Source organism: Cyanistes caeruleus, chromosome 2, assembly GCF_971803275.1.
Source record: "Cyanistes caeruleus chromosome 2, bCyaCae1.hap1.1, whole genome shotgun sequence".
NCBI lineage: Eukaryota > Metazoa > Chordata > Aves > Passeriformes > Paridae > Cyanistes > Cyanistes caeruleus.
Genome location: NC_141702.1, coordinates 67776596 through 67796518, shown reverse-complemented (window position 1 = coordinate 67796518; position 19923 = coordinate 67776596). Strand labels below are relative to the sequence as shown.

General features: G+C 37.4%; 1 protein-coding gene across 8 annotated transcripts in view; it reads left to right on the top strand.

The window, feature by feature from the left end:
• Positions 1–19617, top strand: part of CHRM3 (cholinergic receptor muscarinic 3) — a 262933-nt gene extending 243316 nt beyond the window's left edge. For 3 of the 8 annotated variants that reach the window (XM_086877700.1, XM_023923581.2, XM_086877699.1), the window contains one exon: positions 12164–16667. In XM_086877700.1, coding sequence (XP_086733826.1) covers positions 12183–13985 — 1803 coding nt within the window. In that variant the 5' untranslated portion in view covers positions 12164–12182 and the 3' untranslated portion in view covers positions 13986–16667. Of the gene's footprint in view, positions 1–12163 lie in introns of all 8 variants that reach the window. The other 5 variants (XM_086877702.1, XM_086877697.1, XM_086877698.1 and 2 more) reach the window with 4 other exon arrangements.
• The last annotated feature ends 306 nt before the right edge of the window (positions 19618–19923 follow it).

Here is a 19923-nt window from a genome sequence, read left to right as displayed (position 1 = left end):
AGCTCTGTTATTCATGCTACTGTACCAAGCATCTGTGATCAGATCTCACCAGCTGAAATGGTATTAAAGTGATGTAAGTGGGTAGGGATTTCATGTATTTATTTAACAAAAAGTGTGGGTTTCCTGAAAGCCTGGGCGGTGGTGTGGCTTCTTCCTTCTCTTCACTAAGATCATCACTGGCACTTTTGTTTTCAGACATATGAGAAATAAGACATTGATTTGTTTATAATATGTGCCAAAACAACTCCATGTACTTGTCTTGTTCTGATACAAAATTCTGATACTAACAGAACCTTTGCTCTTCTCTTCCTACTCTTTGAATCTCTATTTCTGCCATGACAAACAAAAATTTTGGTTCTTAGGAAAGAGACATTTTTCTAGCTTTTTTCAATCAGTTCTTTCTCTTGAAGGTTCCAGCCATTTTCAAGAAGTTCTTTCTCTTCATTGCTGAAGGTGCTTTCCTCTGTAGAAGAGGTTTACAAGCCCCAGCCGTTCTTGACCTGTTCAGTCCATTATACCTGGACTCCTCTCCTCACTGTGTGTGGTTGTAATAATAGCCCTTCTTTTAGCCATGAGAGCACCATAGGGAGAGGGAGAACTGGTGACTGAGAATTGTTGCTCCAACTAATGGAAATGCCTTTTTCCTTCGAGTGATTCTGTTGCTACTTTCAGCTACAAGATTCATTATCCCTAAAGGAAGGATTGCTTGCCTGCCCGCCCTGCTTTACCTGCTTTACCTTCAGGTTCCCATAAGGAGTTACAACACTGCAACATCCATCTTTGCTTTGTATTTTATAATTTGTGTCCCTTTTATCTTTATCTAGATTGGTTTTGTTTGTGCGGTGAAATTTCATGCAGGAGCTTTTAGCATATGAGCATTCACAAGTATGTGCAGTTTATACTGACCATTCCACTCTTCCTCTGCTACCCCTGCACTGGATGCAAACCCTAACCATACCTCCTTCTCTCCAAAGGACATGTCCTGGCCCACAGGACATGTGGACAGATTTTTAAGAACACAGTGACACTGCAGTGCAGACCTTTTTCTGAATGCAAGGATCCAGGTCACAAGTCCTGCAAACTGGGAATACTGATCTTGAAACTCACTGATCTTGAAACACCTCTAGAGCTGTTGCTTAGGTCATGCAGGAGAACAAAAGACAAAGCCTGCACTGGCCTTTCTACAGTAAACCTTTTATCCTGCAAGGAATGGGGTGAGAAGGTACCGATAACAGCAAGTGAGGTTTAAATTTGTCCTCTTCTCTGATGTCCACCATGGAAATCCCAAGGCATTTTGTCTTCTCTGGAGTTCACGGATTGCTGCAGATACTTACCTAATTAAGACTACTCAGTCCTAGGAGCTTTTACCCAAGTGTCCCTGTAGGACTTCTAAGATTAAAAGAACAACAAACAAAATACTGTCCTGAGTGGCAACTAAATAGAGCATTCTTCTCTGATTCTAAAAAATAATTGGTTGAATAGACCCACATCAGCCTAAAAGTACAGCTCACTTGCAAATCAAAGCATAAAACTGGGGCAGCTGGAAAATGCAGATGGATGGAAAGAAATAATGCAGCATTATTGCATTTTTTTTGAGGCAATGAGACTTTGTGAAAAGATGTGCAGCATGTATGCCTACTCTTAGTTCAAGCATTAAAATACTTCTGACCTTTTAGAGCAGGAGATATTTTTTCCAGGTACATATTCTCTTTCTTCTAGTTTTCTACTTTCTGAAAATAATGTATTATATTTGCCATTTGAGCGACCCTATTGAAGCAAGGAAAAATATTTTCCTTCTAATTTATGTAGGATTCCTGATTTTAAGTCTTTTGTTGATTATCCTAGACTGTAATGGGTTTACAAAATGCAGGCTTTATAGGCTTGAAAGGGAAAATGCAAACAGTCATGAGTCCACTCTACCTTCTTATTTTAGAAGCAAAATCCTGTTACTTAGATAACAACCTTTACAGCTAATGTAATTATATCTCCATGTCTTTCTATTTATCATGTACAGAATGCCTGAATCCTCAGAAACAGGAACAAAGAGGGACTGCAGAGTACCATGACTGTGTTAGGTAGATAATGAATAGAAAACTTAAAGTGTAATAGATGAAAATATAGTTGCTGAGTTTAAAAATGGTCTTTTTTGCTGATGGTATGATTTTAAAATTTTAGAATTGTGTAGACAAAGCCATACAAAGATACAGTTCAAGATCCTTCGTTTTACAAAGTTGTTTATATGAACGTTGAGGAATGCCTGTGATTTACTAAATTCAGCTTTGCACTTTACCCTTTCAAGGTAAGGTGACATTATTTTAAAGATCTGAATACATCACTCCTGTAGTGTATGGAAATCCTATGATAAAATTTGGAATACACTTGACTTCCACATTTAATTTTCTTAACCTTGAGTCCTTCGTTTTCTGTCCTCAGCCTTGTGCTTCCTTTACTACAAACCTCCTACAACCATCAGAGAAGAGGGTCTTAAAGAAATCAGTACTCTGCTCTGTAACTGCAGTGAATATCTGGAGCAGACCTATTTTGCACACAGAATAAAATCTCTGCCTTGTGAATGTGTGTTCTCTATACTAGCACTGATTTTTTTAAAACTGTAGTTCAAAACCTTTAAATTATAGGGATATATTTCAAGTGGGCAGAAAAGGAGATAGTCCAGCAAACCTAGTTAAATCTTAGCAGGAAGAGGACCCTGTCATGAGGGCTACCTACAGGCATTTATGTAGAATAAATAAAGATGAATGTTTCTTTAGCGCCTCCTCTCTCTCTGTCAAGTCTGTTTTGGCTGGAGATGTCTCCATTTAGTGACATACCCACTTGGGCACATCCTTGCTCTTGTAACTCAAAAGAAACTCACAAGCCCTGGAAACGAAACCTAAAAAAGGAGCATAGCATTAGAGCATTATTTGATTACTTGTCTGTATCTCACTAAAGAACAATTGCTTGCATGCATTAAAATCCACAGTGCCTGCCACCATCAATTTCCCAGAGACTTTACAAATTCCTGGCAGCATGCATAAAGGAGGTTGAAGTTTGGAGTGGGCCATTTTGATTAATCTACAGAATTCCACTAGGACTTGCAGATGTGTGTATTCCAAGGGAAAAATAAAAAAAAAAGAACTTAAGTTAAACTGCAGCAGAGAACACTGTTTTCTGTAATTTGGGTGCTAGTTGCATTCAGACCAGTACTTGGATGATTTGCATTTACTTTATCTGCTGTCCCTATCAAGGAACAGATATAATTTGGTTTGTAATTTCTATGAATAAGACAAAGGCTTTATCAGAGACTGGTTAAGATTTTGTTGCTAAATCCAGACTTTTGCTTCTGAATAACTATTGTGCCACCTAGTGAGTGTTAAACTGCACTTTTAAATAGATGGAGAGATTGACTTTAAACATACTAGCAAATAAAGAAACAAAGCATTTATTAAAATATTTTGAGTGACATGTTGAAACAAAAATTATTTTCCCTTTTTTCTTGATTATTTACCAAAGTTTTCCACTGAGGTGAAAAATATTCCATTCCAACCATAATACAGCATTTTGTTTGCAATTTTATTAAAGAAATATAATACATAAAAAAGATGCACACAGAGCTCTTTATCACCCCAGCAAATAAATCCATTCCAATGAATTACTAGCACAATTCGTAAGCTTATCAGTGTGAAAAGATATCCCCAAATCTCAGATGATAGGAATTTCCATTCTGTAAAACAGCTAAATAAATAAATGCACCAAAAATATTATTTTCTCACCAACTGTGACAACTTGGCACCAAGTAAAAAATGCTTTAACACATTATTACGATTGCATGCTTTAAGGCATTATTTTGACAAAATAATAAACAGTGTTTTATATTAAAATCATAACATTCTGACATAAAGTTTCTCATAATTTTTTTTTTTTTCCCATATAAATAGTTTGTGTCCAAAAAGCTATGTAGATTTCATTAGCCAGTAGTTATTCCTTAGTGAATTTTCTCCTCTAGCTGAAACCTCTCAACAGGGTTGTGGGTTTTTTTTCTTTCACTTTTTAAATAAGCCATCTGTCCTGTGTGGGAGTATTGGGTTTGCCACAGTAGATAGCAGCAATATTTCAATCACTAAAGCCAATAGCAATAAATTTCCCTTAATAGAGCATTTCCTAGCATTTTTCAAATCACTTTATTGCATCTTATGTTAAATTGCTACACTATCCATCATCGACAAAAGCCAAAATAGATAGTCTGCTCTTTTAATACCTGCATGCAGTGCCATAGTTACAGTAGAAAACCTAGTGGTCAGCAATAGTTCAATTTAGAAACTTTTGGATTCTCTGACACTCCAGGGAAGTTCAAATTCACCTTGTTTAATGCATTTAAATGATGCATTTTAGAGATCTTCTGTATAACAGGACCTGACACCAGGTAAACATGACATCGTGTCCAGACTTGGGTAGCTCTATGCAAAACCTTGATGGAAACACAAATATTTTGATAATTTTCCTTCAATGAACAATGGAATGGAGCTTTAAGCACTTTTTGTTACAAAATGTCTGAGATTCATTTCTGGGAGAAAATTCGTTTCTGAAGGTAAAAACAATATTGTTTTGAAAAGCAGAACATCTGTGGTTTGAGGGAGCTTTTTTACAGTTTTGTTGTTGTTGCTGTTGTTGTTTGGGCTATTTATTTTCCCACCATGAAGAAGATTTCCATAAAAAAATATTTTCAATTTTCTGGTTTCAAGGCTTGACAGAAATTTTGTCATTTCATTTTCTTCTTGAAGACAAATGAAACTGAAAAGATTGTGTCAGGTTCCAGGTGAGCTTCTTTAGATGTCAGTTTCCAGGCTCTCTGAATTCTCTGATACTTGACAAGTTGTTTGCACGTTGTTCCAGTTTTCTCTGCAGGTGTATTGTGGAGTGAGCAAACAGAAAAACTAAAGTTTATTTCTAATTAAGGCATAATCAATTGATTACTTCATTTTAAAGCAGTTCCATTTAAGATAGTGAAGGGGTCTGCCTATGAGGTTTGTTGTTCCCTGTAAAGGTTTTTAATGGCTAATATTCACATTAAATATGGAATTTAAATGTGTTCTAGTATTACTAAAAGTAGGGCAGGATTAGAAATATAATAACTTTTTTTTTTTTGCTTTATCTAGAATTGATAACCAGCTCTTCTCAATATCAATATGCTAAGCGTGATTATTTTCATAGAGGATGATGCCATTTCAGTAAAAGAGGAGATATCATTTACAAGGCATGATTTTTTTTCTCTTTAGACACTATTTTTCCATGTTGATTCAAGGTATTCAAGCATTTACCAACATCTGGGAGAATGATATAATTAAGCCTAAGAGTTCCCATTACTTCGTTTCACGTCGTGAACATTTTAATGTGACTTTAAATATCTTATTGGGAGGATTATCTGTGTAGTCAATGGATGGTGTTTCATAAAGAGAGAGCTGAAAATCTAGATCACAACTCTGATCCAACATTATACTAATTAATAAAATGTTAATAAATCCTGGTTTAAAAAGTGCATATATAATAAAATACTTCAAGTCTCTAAGATGGACAGGTTTTGTTCAAGGGAAAAAACAGCACTACTCACAAATAGAGGAGATAATTGAATGGCATGTAGTCTTTTTTCATTGAAATCTAATTCCATCTTTATATTCAGTCTAGTAATAAACCCTTTTTCCAAACTTTCCTGTCCTCAGATACCTGCAAAGTCAGTTTGCAGCCATTTCCTCAAAGTCAGTAAAACTCTCAGTATTTGTAATTCTTATTAACTTCAGGCTGCATGTCTGTTTCCTTCAATATCAATTAGACAGATGGGGTGTAATTCTCATAAAGCTCACTGAAACTGCCTGGAATTTAAATAATTTCCTCTCTTTATAGAATTGTACCTCATAGATTTAACTAAGCTGATAGTCAATATTTACTGTAACCTTAATTAGACTTGATTTGCTCTGGTTTTCAAGCATTTAAAAATTCTAGACATGTCCAAGCCTAGGCTTTTGAAGGTTTCTCTTTGTTCTGTATGAATTGTTTAGACAATAACCACTAAGTGCACTTGTGCAAGAAAGACAAGTACCCTTCCTTTGGCGAGTCTGCTGCTGCTGCTGCATGTGAGGAGCCTGCACTTCTCTGAGACCTATCACAAATGAGATTAGTGGCTCATTTCTGGAACTTCTAGAAATCATTTCAGCGGATTTCAAGATAGGATTATTTTTGAAACTGAAAGTCATGGTGTGAATGAGTACTGGGTCACGGAGTAAATAAATAATAAGTAATACAGAAACATTTATTCAGTAAATCTGTGAAAATCACTGTCATTTATCTATGCAGACTAGGATGTGTATTTGTTATAGATGGCATATTTGTGCCACCTATAAAAAAAATTATGCAAGAGAATTATATAGGTTGTATAATAAATTCAATCCTTGATGGAAGTCTTAAGTGAAAAAGATCAGAAATGCATATCTGGATTTTTGCACAGATGCAGCATCTGAGATTTTTCTTCTTTGGTCCTAATGGCAACACAGTATTTATTCTCTTTTTTTGAGGCCATGTAAATGAGCAGATGTTTCCACTGAAGTCATTGGCCATTAAAACACATTACTATTCAAAGTTACATTTCTGTTGTAATATAAGTGTTCATACTGCAAGAAGTAAGGTGTTTGACAGAGCAAATTCTGTAAAAGCAAACACAGTTTAAGCAATCAAGTCCCCAGAGGATGTTGCAGGTATAGCTGGGCAATATGAACATAAGTCTCTCAGTCCTAGTGAAGGAGATGGTAGATGTTTGTCAAAAGCTGATTGGCAAATTAAGGCACAGAAGAGCCATGGGCCAGCTTTAGAGTCTATGTCCTGGCTGTGCCAGGTACACAGACTCAGGTGCTCCCAGTCTGGCATCTTCAGGTGTCCCAGCAGGAACACATGAGGTAGCATCCCCTTGCCTCTGCCCCCCCAGGAGGGATGCTCCTTTCCTCTGGCTGCAGGGCTGCAAGGGAGATGGCTCAGGGAGCTCGGTACTATGCACTAGGTCCTCTATACCCTCTTCAAAGTAATGAAAAGGATCCATATGATTAGAGAAATTAATTCCTAATTTGCTTATGCTAGACCTCACACTAGCAGCAGAAATAGAGTAAGTAAATAATGGGCAAATCTAATTTATTAATCACAAAAGTGATTTTAAAGCACTGACATTTAATTTAGGTGAATTTAGAACACAAAACATATTAATCGATGCAAAATGGAAGAGTTTGGGTTGAAGTGTTACTGGGATATGTTTGACTGAACATTATCTGTATCAAGTTGATAGCTTATTAGTGAAAGATATAGTCTTCCCTTATATCAATATTTGGAACAATGTGACAAAATTATGTGTATATGTAACTGCAGATATAGGTGTGTGTGTATACACATAATTGTATATATACATATCCTTTCACCTGCAGCTCTCTCTATATATACATATATACATATATACATATATATATACACACTATCTGTGACATACGTTTGTATGTAGATGTGTGTATTTGTACATACATAAATAAAAGTATGTGACGATCAGTCATTTGTTTTTATCCACTGTGAATGTGCAAGACAGTGGCCAGGATTTTTCCAGGTATGCTTGATTTCTGTTCTGTACTCTCATTCTGCAAAGAATATATTTAGCATGATATATTTAATATAAGTTTAATTTAGTCATGGTAAATCTGAGGTCATGTTCACCAGTAATTACACTGTGCTTCCTGTTGCCACATAAACATTCATATGGAATCCTGTACTTTGTGCTACACTAACTTCAATTTATATGGGCTACTATAAATGTAAAACTGTGAATGCTTTCCTCTTCCATTACAAGCTTTTAAAATTCTTTATTGTATTTTGAAAAAAATGCACTGTATTTTGAAGAAAAAAGCAACCAGAAAAATACCTCAGTGTGTTTTGAGAAATTGCTGCACATAATCTTGCTAATAATCTTAGGATGACCTTAAAATTCAGATGTATATTTTTATTTTACCAAATAATAGTTTTGGCACAAAGTATATGTGCTAGTTTAGGTAACTGTATTAAGCATTCTGAAGGCTTTCTCTGTGTTAGAAAAGACTTTTATAAATCACTTCATGGAGCTCTCTGCTGTTTAGACTAATGTGTATATAAGAGCACTGCAGAAGAAAATGGAAAAATAAGGTAAGCAATTTTCTTGTCTGTGTAAACAGATGCAATGTGAAATTCTTCAGCCATAAAGGCTTGCTAGTTTTGAGCTCAGACATAGCCAAACCCATAGATTACCATCTCACTTCCCAGAAAATGCTTCTTAGAGCCCTTTAAGGACAGCAAGGAAAATAGACTTCTTGAATAGGAAGGTTTAAGGAAAAGAAAAGTTTTGGTAAAATGTGGGATATTCAGAAAAGCATTTAAATATGAAATAAGCAGAGAGAAATTAAATGCACTGAAAATGTGTGACAGAACTGTTACTACTGTCTATTCTGTTTTACTTTCTATTTACAGCAATATGCAATAAATTAGACTATAATAAATTTCAGACTTTTAAATCTGGGTTATACCCATTTATTGAAATCATTGACCATTTTTGTAGATGCTTCCTCCTACCCTTACAGCCAGTCTTAGTGGGATATTAAATATCTCACTCCCTCTGGCTGGGCAGAGAGCAGAGGTGTGCTGGATGGATGTGTATGAAAGTCTTTATAGCCCATTGCCTTTACTGGGCTTACACTTTCCCTGAATAATCCTGGGAAGTGTACATTGCATCTAGTGTTCTCTGGCCTGTACCTTTCATAAGATCCTATTAAAAAGCAGAAACAAGAACAAAAATACTCAAACCCACAGGGAATACCATTACTATGATCCTAGGTAAGTAATTGTATATTCTTAGGCTAAAAGAAATTTCCTTTGCTACTCCCTGCCTTCAAATTGTAATGTAGTGCATCATACCAATGATTTGTAAATTCTTATTGTGGTATGTAAACCTGTAATCATTTCACAGTTTGGTTTGTTTGCCTCACTCAGACAGTGCTGCACTGTTTGTTTTACCAAAGTATGTGTGGCTGCTTTCCCACTTGGTCACACTTCATTCTGTCTGAGCTTGGCTTGCTGGGCAGGTGCTGGCGGCTGCACTGCAGATCCTGCTGTCATCTCGTCAAACCCAGGACACTCTTTCCCTGTAGCACTTACACAGAGAGCAGAAACTGCATGGCAGTTTTGGAGAATGATGGATAATGTAGTAATGTAATGCCTCGGCTTCCTAAAGGCAGGAAAATCCAGTTGGGCTGCTCTGGCATGTTATAGTGGTGGTGGTGGTGGTAGCGATATTTTCTTTCTTCTGTGCAGATGAACATACGGTTAATACATTTTTTATTGAATTAAATGGTTCAATTGCAGGAGCTTGTAGAAGAGGCAGAATAACAAGACTGTACTAATCATCCCACTAGCACTTCCATTTTATCATGCAGTCAGTGCGAGTTTAGGGTTCCCTTTAATCCCTGTGGAGTTTAAAAAGCTGAATTTCAGATGCAGGATTGCACTGGACAGCAGGAGACAGACAGACAGTGCGTTGCTCTCAGGTTCTCCTTTTCCTCAGTTACTGGACTGCTGAGGGCTGCTCAAGTTTCCATTGAAACAATAACTTAGAGAAGCTACTTTGAAAGACATGAAAGAAGTGACCTGAGAAAGAAAGGTTTGGTTCCAGCACTTCAGTGTCTGAAAGACTGCAGCTGAATTATGATGATCCCAGGACTCCTCATCATGCATCTTTTGAATCATGGCATTTCTGAAAGGATTTATCACCACATTTCCATTGGAACTCTGTTTCAAAGTGTACAGTTAAATAGAATTCACAATTGGATTATGGACTTAGTGATAGATAGTGTGGCATTTACATATTCATTTTACAAGAGTATTTGTATTTCTTATGTGGTATTTGTTTTGGACTTCCAAGGCTAGCACTCAGATTAGTTCCTGGTTGTGTTGTACAATGAAAATGGGAACTACTGCTTAACTGTTAACTATTTTTATTTCTTAGTAATACTGTTATTTTTCATCATCACTTCTAAGTGATATTTGGTTTTTATTCTATCCATTTTAGTGGAAGTTTGGTCTCCTTTATTGATATATTCTTCCTGATCTTTTCTTGTGAGTTAGAAGATACCAGCTTGTCTTTTCTTGTGAAAAAGTGGCATAATAATATCATTGACATCTAAATATACCTGTCAGACTTCTCAACCAATACTTGACTGGATTGCCCTACAGAGGTTTTAGAAATTCATGGCTGCAGAGCGGATGCTTCCTGGCTTTCATCCTCTGCTCCCTGTCCCTAGTGTGAGTGAAGGAAGATCTGCACCCTATAACATTAATAATTTCTGGCATATATTTAGAAAATATCATTATTTGAGATCTCTCTCATACTATTCTGGTTTTGACCTCATCCTGTCTGACAGCTCTGGAAAAAATGCCTGCTTCCTAAATAAAACATTGCAGGAGGATGATTTCCAGCAGTCCTGTCTTACCATTTTTCCTTTTTAGAAGTTGAGCTCCTCTGAGTTTTCAATCATTCTATCAGGAAAAGACTTAAATTTTAACTGTGTGATTTACCAGAGGAGTATTTGTTCATTTATGTTGTGTTCTTATTCTGAGTTACACATTGATGAATGAATTAGAAGTAGACTGAATTAGATTATAATGTGGAATCTTCATTGTAACCTTGTGTTCCTATTAAAAAAAAGAAACATTAATACTTCATTTACACTAGATATCAAAATAGGGGAGAGATTTGTGTTAATTATAGGGCATGAGTGAAGGAAAGGAATTCCTAATCTATTTACTGCATATGTTAAAGAAATTGAACTGTTTAAATTCACACAGTGTCCTATGGCTTCATAACAAAACCAAGTACAGTTCAAGGGAAAGCAAAATTTAGAAATTAATTAGGAAAAAAAGAACCAAACCCCCCTCTTTTGGGTAAATATTTTTGTGTAAGATCAGTGTATTGTGATAATTAATATTATCTCATGCCATTATATATTGACTCTGGAAAGATTCATATTTAGCAAACAAACAAACATTGACAGCATATTTTGCTCAACATTTACAGTCAATGATGGACTTTCTCATCAGAAGTTTTTCTTCTTGATGATATAATTGATTTATTTCTATGGATCCAGTCAGCTGACTAGAGAAGCTAACATGATAAGAGAAATGCAAATTCCTATTTCTGAACATGTTTTCATTTTGTGTTAGTGCTTAGGGAAAAGGATTAAAGCTTAATTATGAATCCCTTTCATGCTTTTTCCCCCTATTTTCCTAAAGTGTTTAATGATTGCTTTGACATACATCTGCCAAAGGTTTTTTCCTGACTCTAGAGACCATAGTTTCAAAGGAACTTTTACCATGTGTTACCCCCAAAGAAATTTTGAAGTCATTAGATGTGCAAAATCCTTAGTCCAAGTATAAAAATGTGCATGAAAAAAATGAATAGTGGCATGTGGTAATGAGAACTTCTACTACTTTTATCAGATAGCTGAACAGAGATGACAGTGGGAAGACTTTTGCAGCTTCACAGGTTAGAGTAGCTCGACACAGTGAAATGATGCTGGCTTGTATCTCCATAGTTTAAGGAAAGGCAGAACAGTATTATTGTTTGTCATCAGCTCTAGCTGGAGGCAGCAGAGACAGGGGCTGTGTTTTACCAGAGCCAGGATAGCACTGGGGACAAGTGTTGATTGGAACTTGGAAGATTTGTGGGTTCGTGTGATTGGAACTTTATTTTTGAAGGCTTCAGGTTAGCGGATTTTTGAGATGTTGACTTCATGACAGATCCAGCAGGGAGTGTTTTAATTCAGAGTTCGGGGGCATTTTAATACTACTGTGGATTCAAATTCTTCTGTGATTTTGGTTCCTCTGTTATGCAATATTTATAAGGAAACACAACATGATCACTATAAAGAGCTCAGATTAATCACAGTCTGGAAGCTGAGTACTATCATATACAGGTTTGACTTGGAATGTGTCACAGGCAGCTTGCCTTTTGAAAGACATCTTTCAAAATGCTAAAGTGATTTTATGTACAAGTATGAGGACAATTATTTAACATCTTCACCTGTTCACTTGTTTTTTGTTTGGTTTTTCTCTGCTACAGACTATGTCAGAGAGCCACAATGATCATGCAAAATAACAGTTCATCCTCGCCCCTTTTTCCAAATGTGAGCTCCTTCTGGAAGAGAGCTTCGCATGGACCAGGACTCCTCGATGAAGCAGCATCACTCATTGGCAGCTATGATTTCCCTCAGACCACAGAGAGTTTTCCTTTCTCCACTGTGGAATCAACAAACATGACCCTAAATGCCACAAGCAAAGACCCTCTGGGTGGACACAGTGTCTGGCAGGTAGTTTTGATTGCTTTCCTCACTGGGATCCTTGCACTGGTGACCATCATTGGAAACATCTTAGTGATTGTTGCATTTAAGGTTAACAAACAACTGAAAACAGTCAACAACTACTTCTTGTTGAGCCTTGCTTGTGCAGATTTGATCATCGGTGTTCTTTCCATGAACCTTTATACCACATACATCATCATGGACCACTGGGCTTTGGGAAGTTTGGCCTGTGATCTTTGGCTCTCCATTGACTATGTCGCCAGTAATGCCTCTGTCATGAATCTCCTTGTGATAAGTTTTGACAGGTATTTTTCCATCACTAGGCCACTAACATACAGAGCCAAACGAACAACCAAAAGGGCTGGGGTAATGATTGGTTTAGCGTGGATCGTCTCTTTTGTTCTTTGGGCCCCTGCCATCTTGTTTTGGCAGTATTTTGTTGGGGAGAGGACTGTGCCTCCCGATGAATGTTTCATCCAGTTTCTAAGTGAACCTATCATCACTTTTGGCACTGCCATAGCTGCCTTTTATTTGCCGGTCACCATTATGAGTATTTTGTATTGGAGGATCTACAAGGAGACGGAGAAACGCACCAAAGAGTTAGCAGGGCTCCAGGCTTCGGGCAGCGAAGCAGAGGCGGCACGCTTTGTGCACCAGACAGGCAGCTCCCGGAGCTGCAGCAGCTACGAGCTGCAGCGGCAGAACATGAAGCGCTCCTCCCGAAAGAAATATAGACGCTGCCACTTCTGGCTCACCATGAAGAGCTGGGAACCCAGCACAGATCAGGGGGACCAAGAGCACAGCAGCAGTGACAGCTGGAACAACAACGATGCTGCTGCCTCCCTTGAAAATTCAGCCTCGTCTGACGAAGAAGACATTGCTGCAGAGACCAGAGCCATCTATTCAATCGTGCTGAAGCTTCCTGGTCACAGTGCTATCCTCAATTCCACAAAACTACCCTCCTCAGAAGATTTGCATGAGTCAGGGGATGAACTGCAGAAATCCGATGCAGATTCAAAGGAAAAGAAACCTAAAAAATCGCACCCTCCCAAAAGTGTTCAGGACGGTGGAAATTTCCAAAAGAGCTTTAATAAGCTTCCAATCGAACCAGAATCAGAAGAGACAACCACAGCTTCTGATGGCATCTCATCAGTGACCAAGACATCGACAGCCCTGCCCTTGTCCTTTAAGGAAGCAACCCTGGCAAAAAAGTTTGCCTTGAAGACCAGAAGTCAGATCACAAAACGGAAACGAATGTCACTTATCAAAGAAAAGAAAGCAGCACAGACACTCAGTGCCATTTTGTTTGCCTTCATCATTACCTGGACCCCATATAACATCATGGTTCTGGTGAACACCTTTTGCAGCTGTATCCCCAAAACTTTCTGGCACCTGGGGTATTGGCTTTGCTACATCAACAGCACAGTAAACCCCATGTGCTACGCACTGTGTAACAAAACATTCAGAAACACTTTCAAGATGCTGCTGCTGTGCCAGTGTGACAAGCGAAAAAGACGCAAGCAGCAGTATCAGCAAAGGCAGTCCGTCATTTTTCATAAGCGGATCCCTAGGGAGGCTTCATAGAATAGTATTTTTTAAACAAATCGAAACAATAACGAAGCAGGGATGTGATGGGATGGGACAGGATGGGATGGGATAGGACAGAGCAGGATGGCACGGGACAGGGCAGGATGGGCAGGATAGTGAGGGATGGGATGGGATGGGTTGGGGTGGGAAAATGGTTCCAGGGTTCTGATTCTATAACATCAAAACATGAAAGCAGCTGCCAGGCTTATTTATCCTTTCAATAAATCCAGTTTAATATAAAAGTCAATCTACATTCAGCAAAAACTAAGAAACTTCATCATTTTTACTAAGGAGTGAAAGATTTAATAAAGTTTTCCTACGAATTTGCGAGAAGCTGTATAGCAATTATAAACCCATTACTGATCTGCCCAGCTCTTTGATTATAATCAACTCTGGGATCTCAGGTAAGCACATCTAGCTAGCCCAACTCTTCTTTCTCCAAGGAATCCAACAACTTTCAATTCAAGTTACATACAGATGTAGCAAGCTAGTGAAACAGGATTATGAAATTATTTGAGACACTGTGTAAGTTGAAAAATTGCCCCTTGTTGTCCCAGTAGAGCCTCCTGTCTACTTCTCTTCTGGTATATTTTAACTGTACCCCTGATTCCTGGTTTCTGAGTATCTATGTGTGCAGCTGATGTTATGTGTGTGTGTGTGAGAGTGTGTATGTATGCATAGCATACATTCACACCTCCGCAATGCACACATACCAGGAAAGAGGTGACCTATTGTGCTAGGTTTAACAGGGCCTACCATCATGATTACATAAGATTGAAATTCTTAAAAAGTCAGAAAATCATGTTATAAGTATATAGCTCGTTATTTGCCGTCTGAAATTCAAGTTTATCTCTGGAGCCGAAACATAATGTCCACATTTCAAACTGAGAAAACCAAACCATAGCCAGTGAGTTTACAGTTTTAGAATGGGGTACTTGCCCAGTAAAACCTTAATCTTGAGCACAGAGACTATCGTGCCTCTTTAAAAGACACAAAGGGGAAAGGAATTGAAGGCTACATTCAGGGAAGAGCATGAAGCTATCTTTGCAGGGCGTAGGACGATGGGAACCCAGATCTGGGCTGCACACTACCGATGCTCAAAGGGAGCTGCTCAGGAGCCAGGCAGGCACAGCCATCAGCAGCAGCCCCGTGTCCTGCTGGGGAGGCTGTGCTGCTGTCAAGGCACATGTGGCTCCTGCAACACCTTGTCCTGAGCTGCACCGTGGGGATGCACCACCCTTCTCAGAGCCAGCTCAGATCCTGTATCTGTACGGCTTCCGATGAAAGTTCAAGTTGTAATTTTCTGACAGAAGTTGGTGGAGCCCACTGCTTGCACTGTCTGCCCAGGTGATCTTCAGATGCAAATGATTTGTTTCAAAGAAATGCTTTATTTTTGCATGTGAAGGATGCTCACTAAAAAGTGTTTGTTTTCCACAACCTGTTTTAAAAATCATCAGGAGAAGTGCACCTAAATCCGTTTGACGCCAGGTTATTTGGTGGTGTGAAAAATGTGATATTGCCAATTTGTTACCTGGCAATTTTTGATAAAGACAATTTTAAAAGGGCTTTAATATTTATAGTTTAGACATGACCAGTATTTCCTGGTATTTGTGATGTGGTCTGCACCAAACATGATTTATAAAAGTCAGAGGTCCCCTGGGGAAAGGATTGTACTTTAAACTGTTGCTCTAAATCTGATTTAGTTACATGTTGAAAGATTATTTTGTATTCTCCTTTGAACTGACCAATTTTTTTTTTTTAATTGCTTAGACTCTTATTTTGCTGAAAATAAAACAAGTATCTTATTTTACAAAGGGGCATCAGTGTTGTGAACACAGAACTGATGTTAAAGCTGCTTTTGTATTCAGTGTGAGATGGTGTTTACAGATGATTTTGACAACAGTGGAAATATATTAAATGGTGTCTGTGTATCTGAACTATTTAATTTTGTGTTATGTTCATATGAAAAAATATTTATACATATTTCACCGAATGTTTTATTTAATGTTGATAAATATTGCTCTTCAGTCTTCAGCTGTAGTGTCCTTTTAAAGTGATTCATAAAGGTCTGCTTGAGAAATGAATAGACTATACCTAGCTTTCTTGTCATTAAAACAAATTCTCTTTTGTATGAGTTATTTAAAATGTCTACCCTAAAGTAATCTCATAAATTATATTCAAACCCTGCTGCAAGTACAATTTTAGTACAAAACAGAAAAGAAGTTAAAGCTTCATCTATGTCACAAGTGCATTTTGAGCTAGATACCAGAATTGTTTTGCTAGTTTGCTAGCCACATACAGAGGTACCCATGTTGCAAACTAATTACCTTTATTCATAGAAAACTGCATATATTTGAAATATATTCATTACTCAAGTTGACCTAAAACTGTTTTAACATTTAAATATATATCTATATCTATATATATTGCCATATTATTATATTCTGATATCTAGAGTAGTGCTGTGCCCCTAATACACAAAATGTGAGAGCATGTAAGGAAGCCAGAGTTCATCGGGGGATTTATGGTATATTAGTATTGATTTTAAAATGGGAAACTATTATTTTTATTGAAGCTAAGCTTCCTTGAAAGCGTCTGTCACCACTGTTTACATAATAGGAAGAGTTAAATCCTTGGATTGTTTTAACAGAGAAATAAACAACCTGTCTTTTGATGTGTGAACAGGCTTTAAAATGTTATTTACAGGCATCATAAAATGTGTATGTATACACATATTGTAGCATAGATCAATTTAGTTATTATTTATTTAATGGAATATGCACTATAAAATATTAAGAATTTGGCTGTGTTACAAGTACAGTGGGCATCAATTTAATTTGTATTTTATATGTTTCTGTGTTTGCTTTAAACCCATGCGCACACAAAATTTTAGCTGTATGCACTAGTGGATATATTATTTATGAACACAGGCACATATAATAGGTTGCAGAAGAAGACCAGTGCAAGACCAGTGACGCAGAATTACTTTTAAGAAGTACAAATGGTGTAATATTTCATCTGTTTTGAGGAAAATTAAGTCAGAAACACAGTAGAAAGCATCATTCTGATGTCAGACAAACAGCTCAGTCCCATTAACTCTCCTCAGAGCTCTGAAAGCAGGCTTTTCAGAGACCAGTCTCCACTAATTGCAATAATACAAGATTAGACTCCATATGAAGAGGACCAAAAAGTCAGAAGCGATAGCCAGACAGGAGCCATTGGGTAGTCTGGAGAAAGCTTTGTAGAATAGACCCCAGTCACTGTCAGCCTCTGAGCAGGCAACAAAATACATTATAATACATGGCTGGCTTTTTAGTGTAAAATTGTGATAGAAATTTATTACTTCTGTACTTTGAGAAATGTCTGATCTGAAGATCCGAGGGCAGGGGCTGAGGTGCATGAAGCACTTTTTCCTACTCCTGCCTAATACACTTCCAACAAAAGTAAACAGCAAATCAGTCTGGCAGTGATCTAAAGCTAAACAGATATAGGAATGGCCTGAGTCGTTCCCAGGTTCTGAACCTGTGGCTCTGTGCAACCTAAACAATAAATGGCTTGAAGGGTTCTGGCAGTAGGAATATGCACACATCTGAGAGAGCTGTTGACTTTTCTCAATTATGTACAGCTTAATTTTCTTACTTTGCTGTCTTGATTATTATATTTCTATACTTATTCTGCAAGAATATTCTAGAAATCTGGGTTCATTATCAACTTTCTATATCTAAAAAGTGAGTAGAGATCTCAAAGTACACTTGGTTTGCCTGTACAGAATGCAAATATCAAAGCAAAAAGATTTTAGCTTTTTTACCCTAATCAGCAGCATCAATAATTTTTAAAATAGTTTTCATTATGCTACCCTATACACAGTAGGGATGGTCAAGCAGTCATATTTATAAACTATTTTCACTCACCTCTTTTCATCTGACTATTTATGCATCGCTTTTCAAATTTATATTTGAGATTCTAAACCTTCATTTTCCTCCAGATGGCTCCTACATTCTTATGCTAAAATGTGCTCTACAAGCCTGCCTTGTTATCAGGTGTGGGTTTTTTTCCTTTCACAATCTCCCTTTGCCAAGCTATTTGATCTTATATTATCAAAAGACGCTTTTACTAATTTCAGGAGTTGTATAGTGTTGAGCTCTGATAGTTTATTTTCTAAAGATGTATAAAACATACCAAAAACAACTGGAGAAGGCTTCACATTTGCCAGGTCCTTATTGGCAGCAATGGTCTGTGCCACAAATGGTCTGTTCACCAAGGGAATGACCTGTCCCTAGGGATGTCCTCCCAAACCCCCACTAGCTTGAACTTCACACAATTCCTGAATACTCATGTATTTTAATGCATTTGGAAATTTAAAAAAAACAACATACATATTCATTGTGGTAGTTCTGAATATTCTTTGACCCATGCAAACTGACTGTCCTTATTCACAATCTGCTTCCAGCCCTTGTGATTTTCTATTTTATATATTCTTTTTATATTTTATGCATCTGCCCATTCAAGTATCACTGCACTGGCTTCTGGGAGCAAGACAAAGTGGTACATATTTGTAGGTTGCTTCTTGTTAGCCTGAAGGGTATGCAGAGATGTCTGGTGGAGCTGAGGTGTTCACAGTGATGGCTGTTTTTTCTGACTCATGCACTGCACTCCCATGGTACCCAAAGACTTCTGTTTTGAAGCTTAGTGGAAGCATGCATGAGATTCAGATTTTCATGGAATTAAAAACTTCATTTAATTAGGATGTTCTTCCTTGTAGCAGGCATAGATCATTTAGAGTATCTGTATTTTTCTACTCCTACATTTTTGAGCTGTCAGAAAGATAACAGGCAAAATGCTAATTTATAATGTCTGATACTTGAGCATTTTTGTACTTCAGCTTTTAAAGTAAGGCAGAGATAATGCAGTTGTGCTATTTGTTGAAAGCGAGCTGAGTATGAATGGGAATCCTGCACTATATTTATTTCATTTCATACACCATGGCACTGCAACTGGCTGAGATTGAGCATCACAGTATTTGATGTCACTGACAGTTCTTCACAGTCTTAACTGGCAAACTCTTTACCCATGCTGTACTGGCATTCAGGACTTTGCTCTTCACCACTCACACTGCACACTCAAAATATAACATAGATTGTGTATTTATTTTTTTCTTGAGAAATATCATTGTTATTACCTCCAGATGTGTTCCTAGATGTGCTTGAGTGATGTTTTGCTTAATTTTAGATATCAAGATGGCTCAAGAGAGCCAATCCCTGTCAGGGGTTGTTTAATGGAAGGAACACAGGTAACCTGGGAAAACATTAAGATAAGTGATTCTTGTTTCATGGCCTATTCCAACAAGTATTGTACAGTGTGTTTATTGTACCTATACCTCTCCATGCACTATGTATATCTCAGAAGGATAACATGTGTGTGACTCTGCTGTGTGTACGCATACAGAGACTTGTACCACATCTACAGCAATGTTTACAGATGTATGTACAAACTTAGGCTGAAATTGTCAGCCAGGGTAAATGTTGCCTTTGATGCCTCATCAGTTGTAACTGGACAGTGAAACTGTATTTGAGTCTCCTCTGCTTATCTGCAAGAAAAGTATCCACATCTTTCCTTAGTGCATATTTTATACAGTTGCATTGTCATTATTTCTGGGTATGGTGTTTTCAGTGTATTGAGCTGGCTTTTTAGACATTACCCAAAATTTAGAAATGCATGAACATATTTCACTTACTGAGCTATTGCATCAAGGCTGCACTAGGCTTAACTCCATTACATTTCCCAAACTCATGCTGCCTTTTTTCAAATAAAAAAAAAAAAAAAAAGCCTCTTAGACTAGATTTTGCCTGGGTTCATGTAAGAGAAACTCCTGTCTGTGTGAACATCGCTGCCAGTTTCTCAAATTTGAAAGAGAAATCCAGTCACTATAAAAACA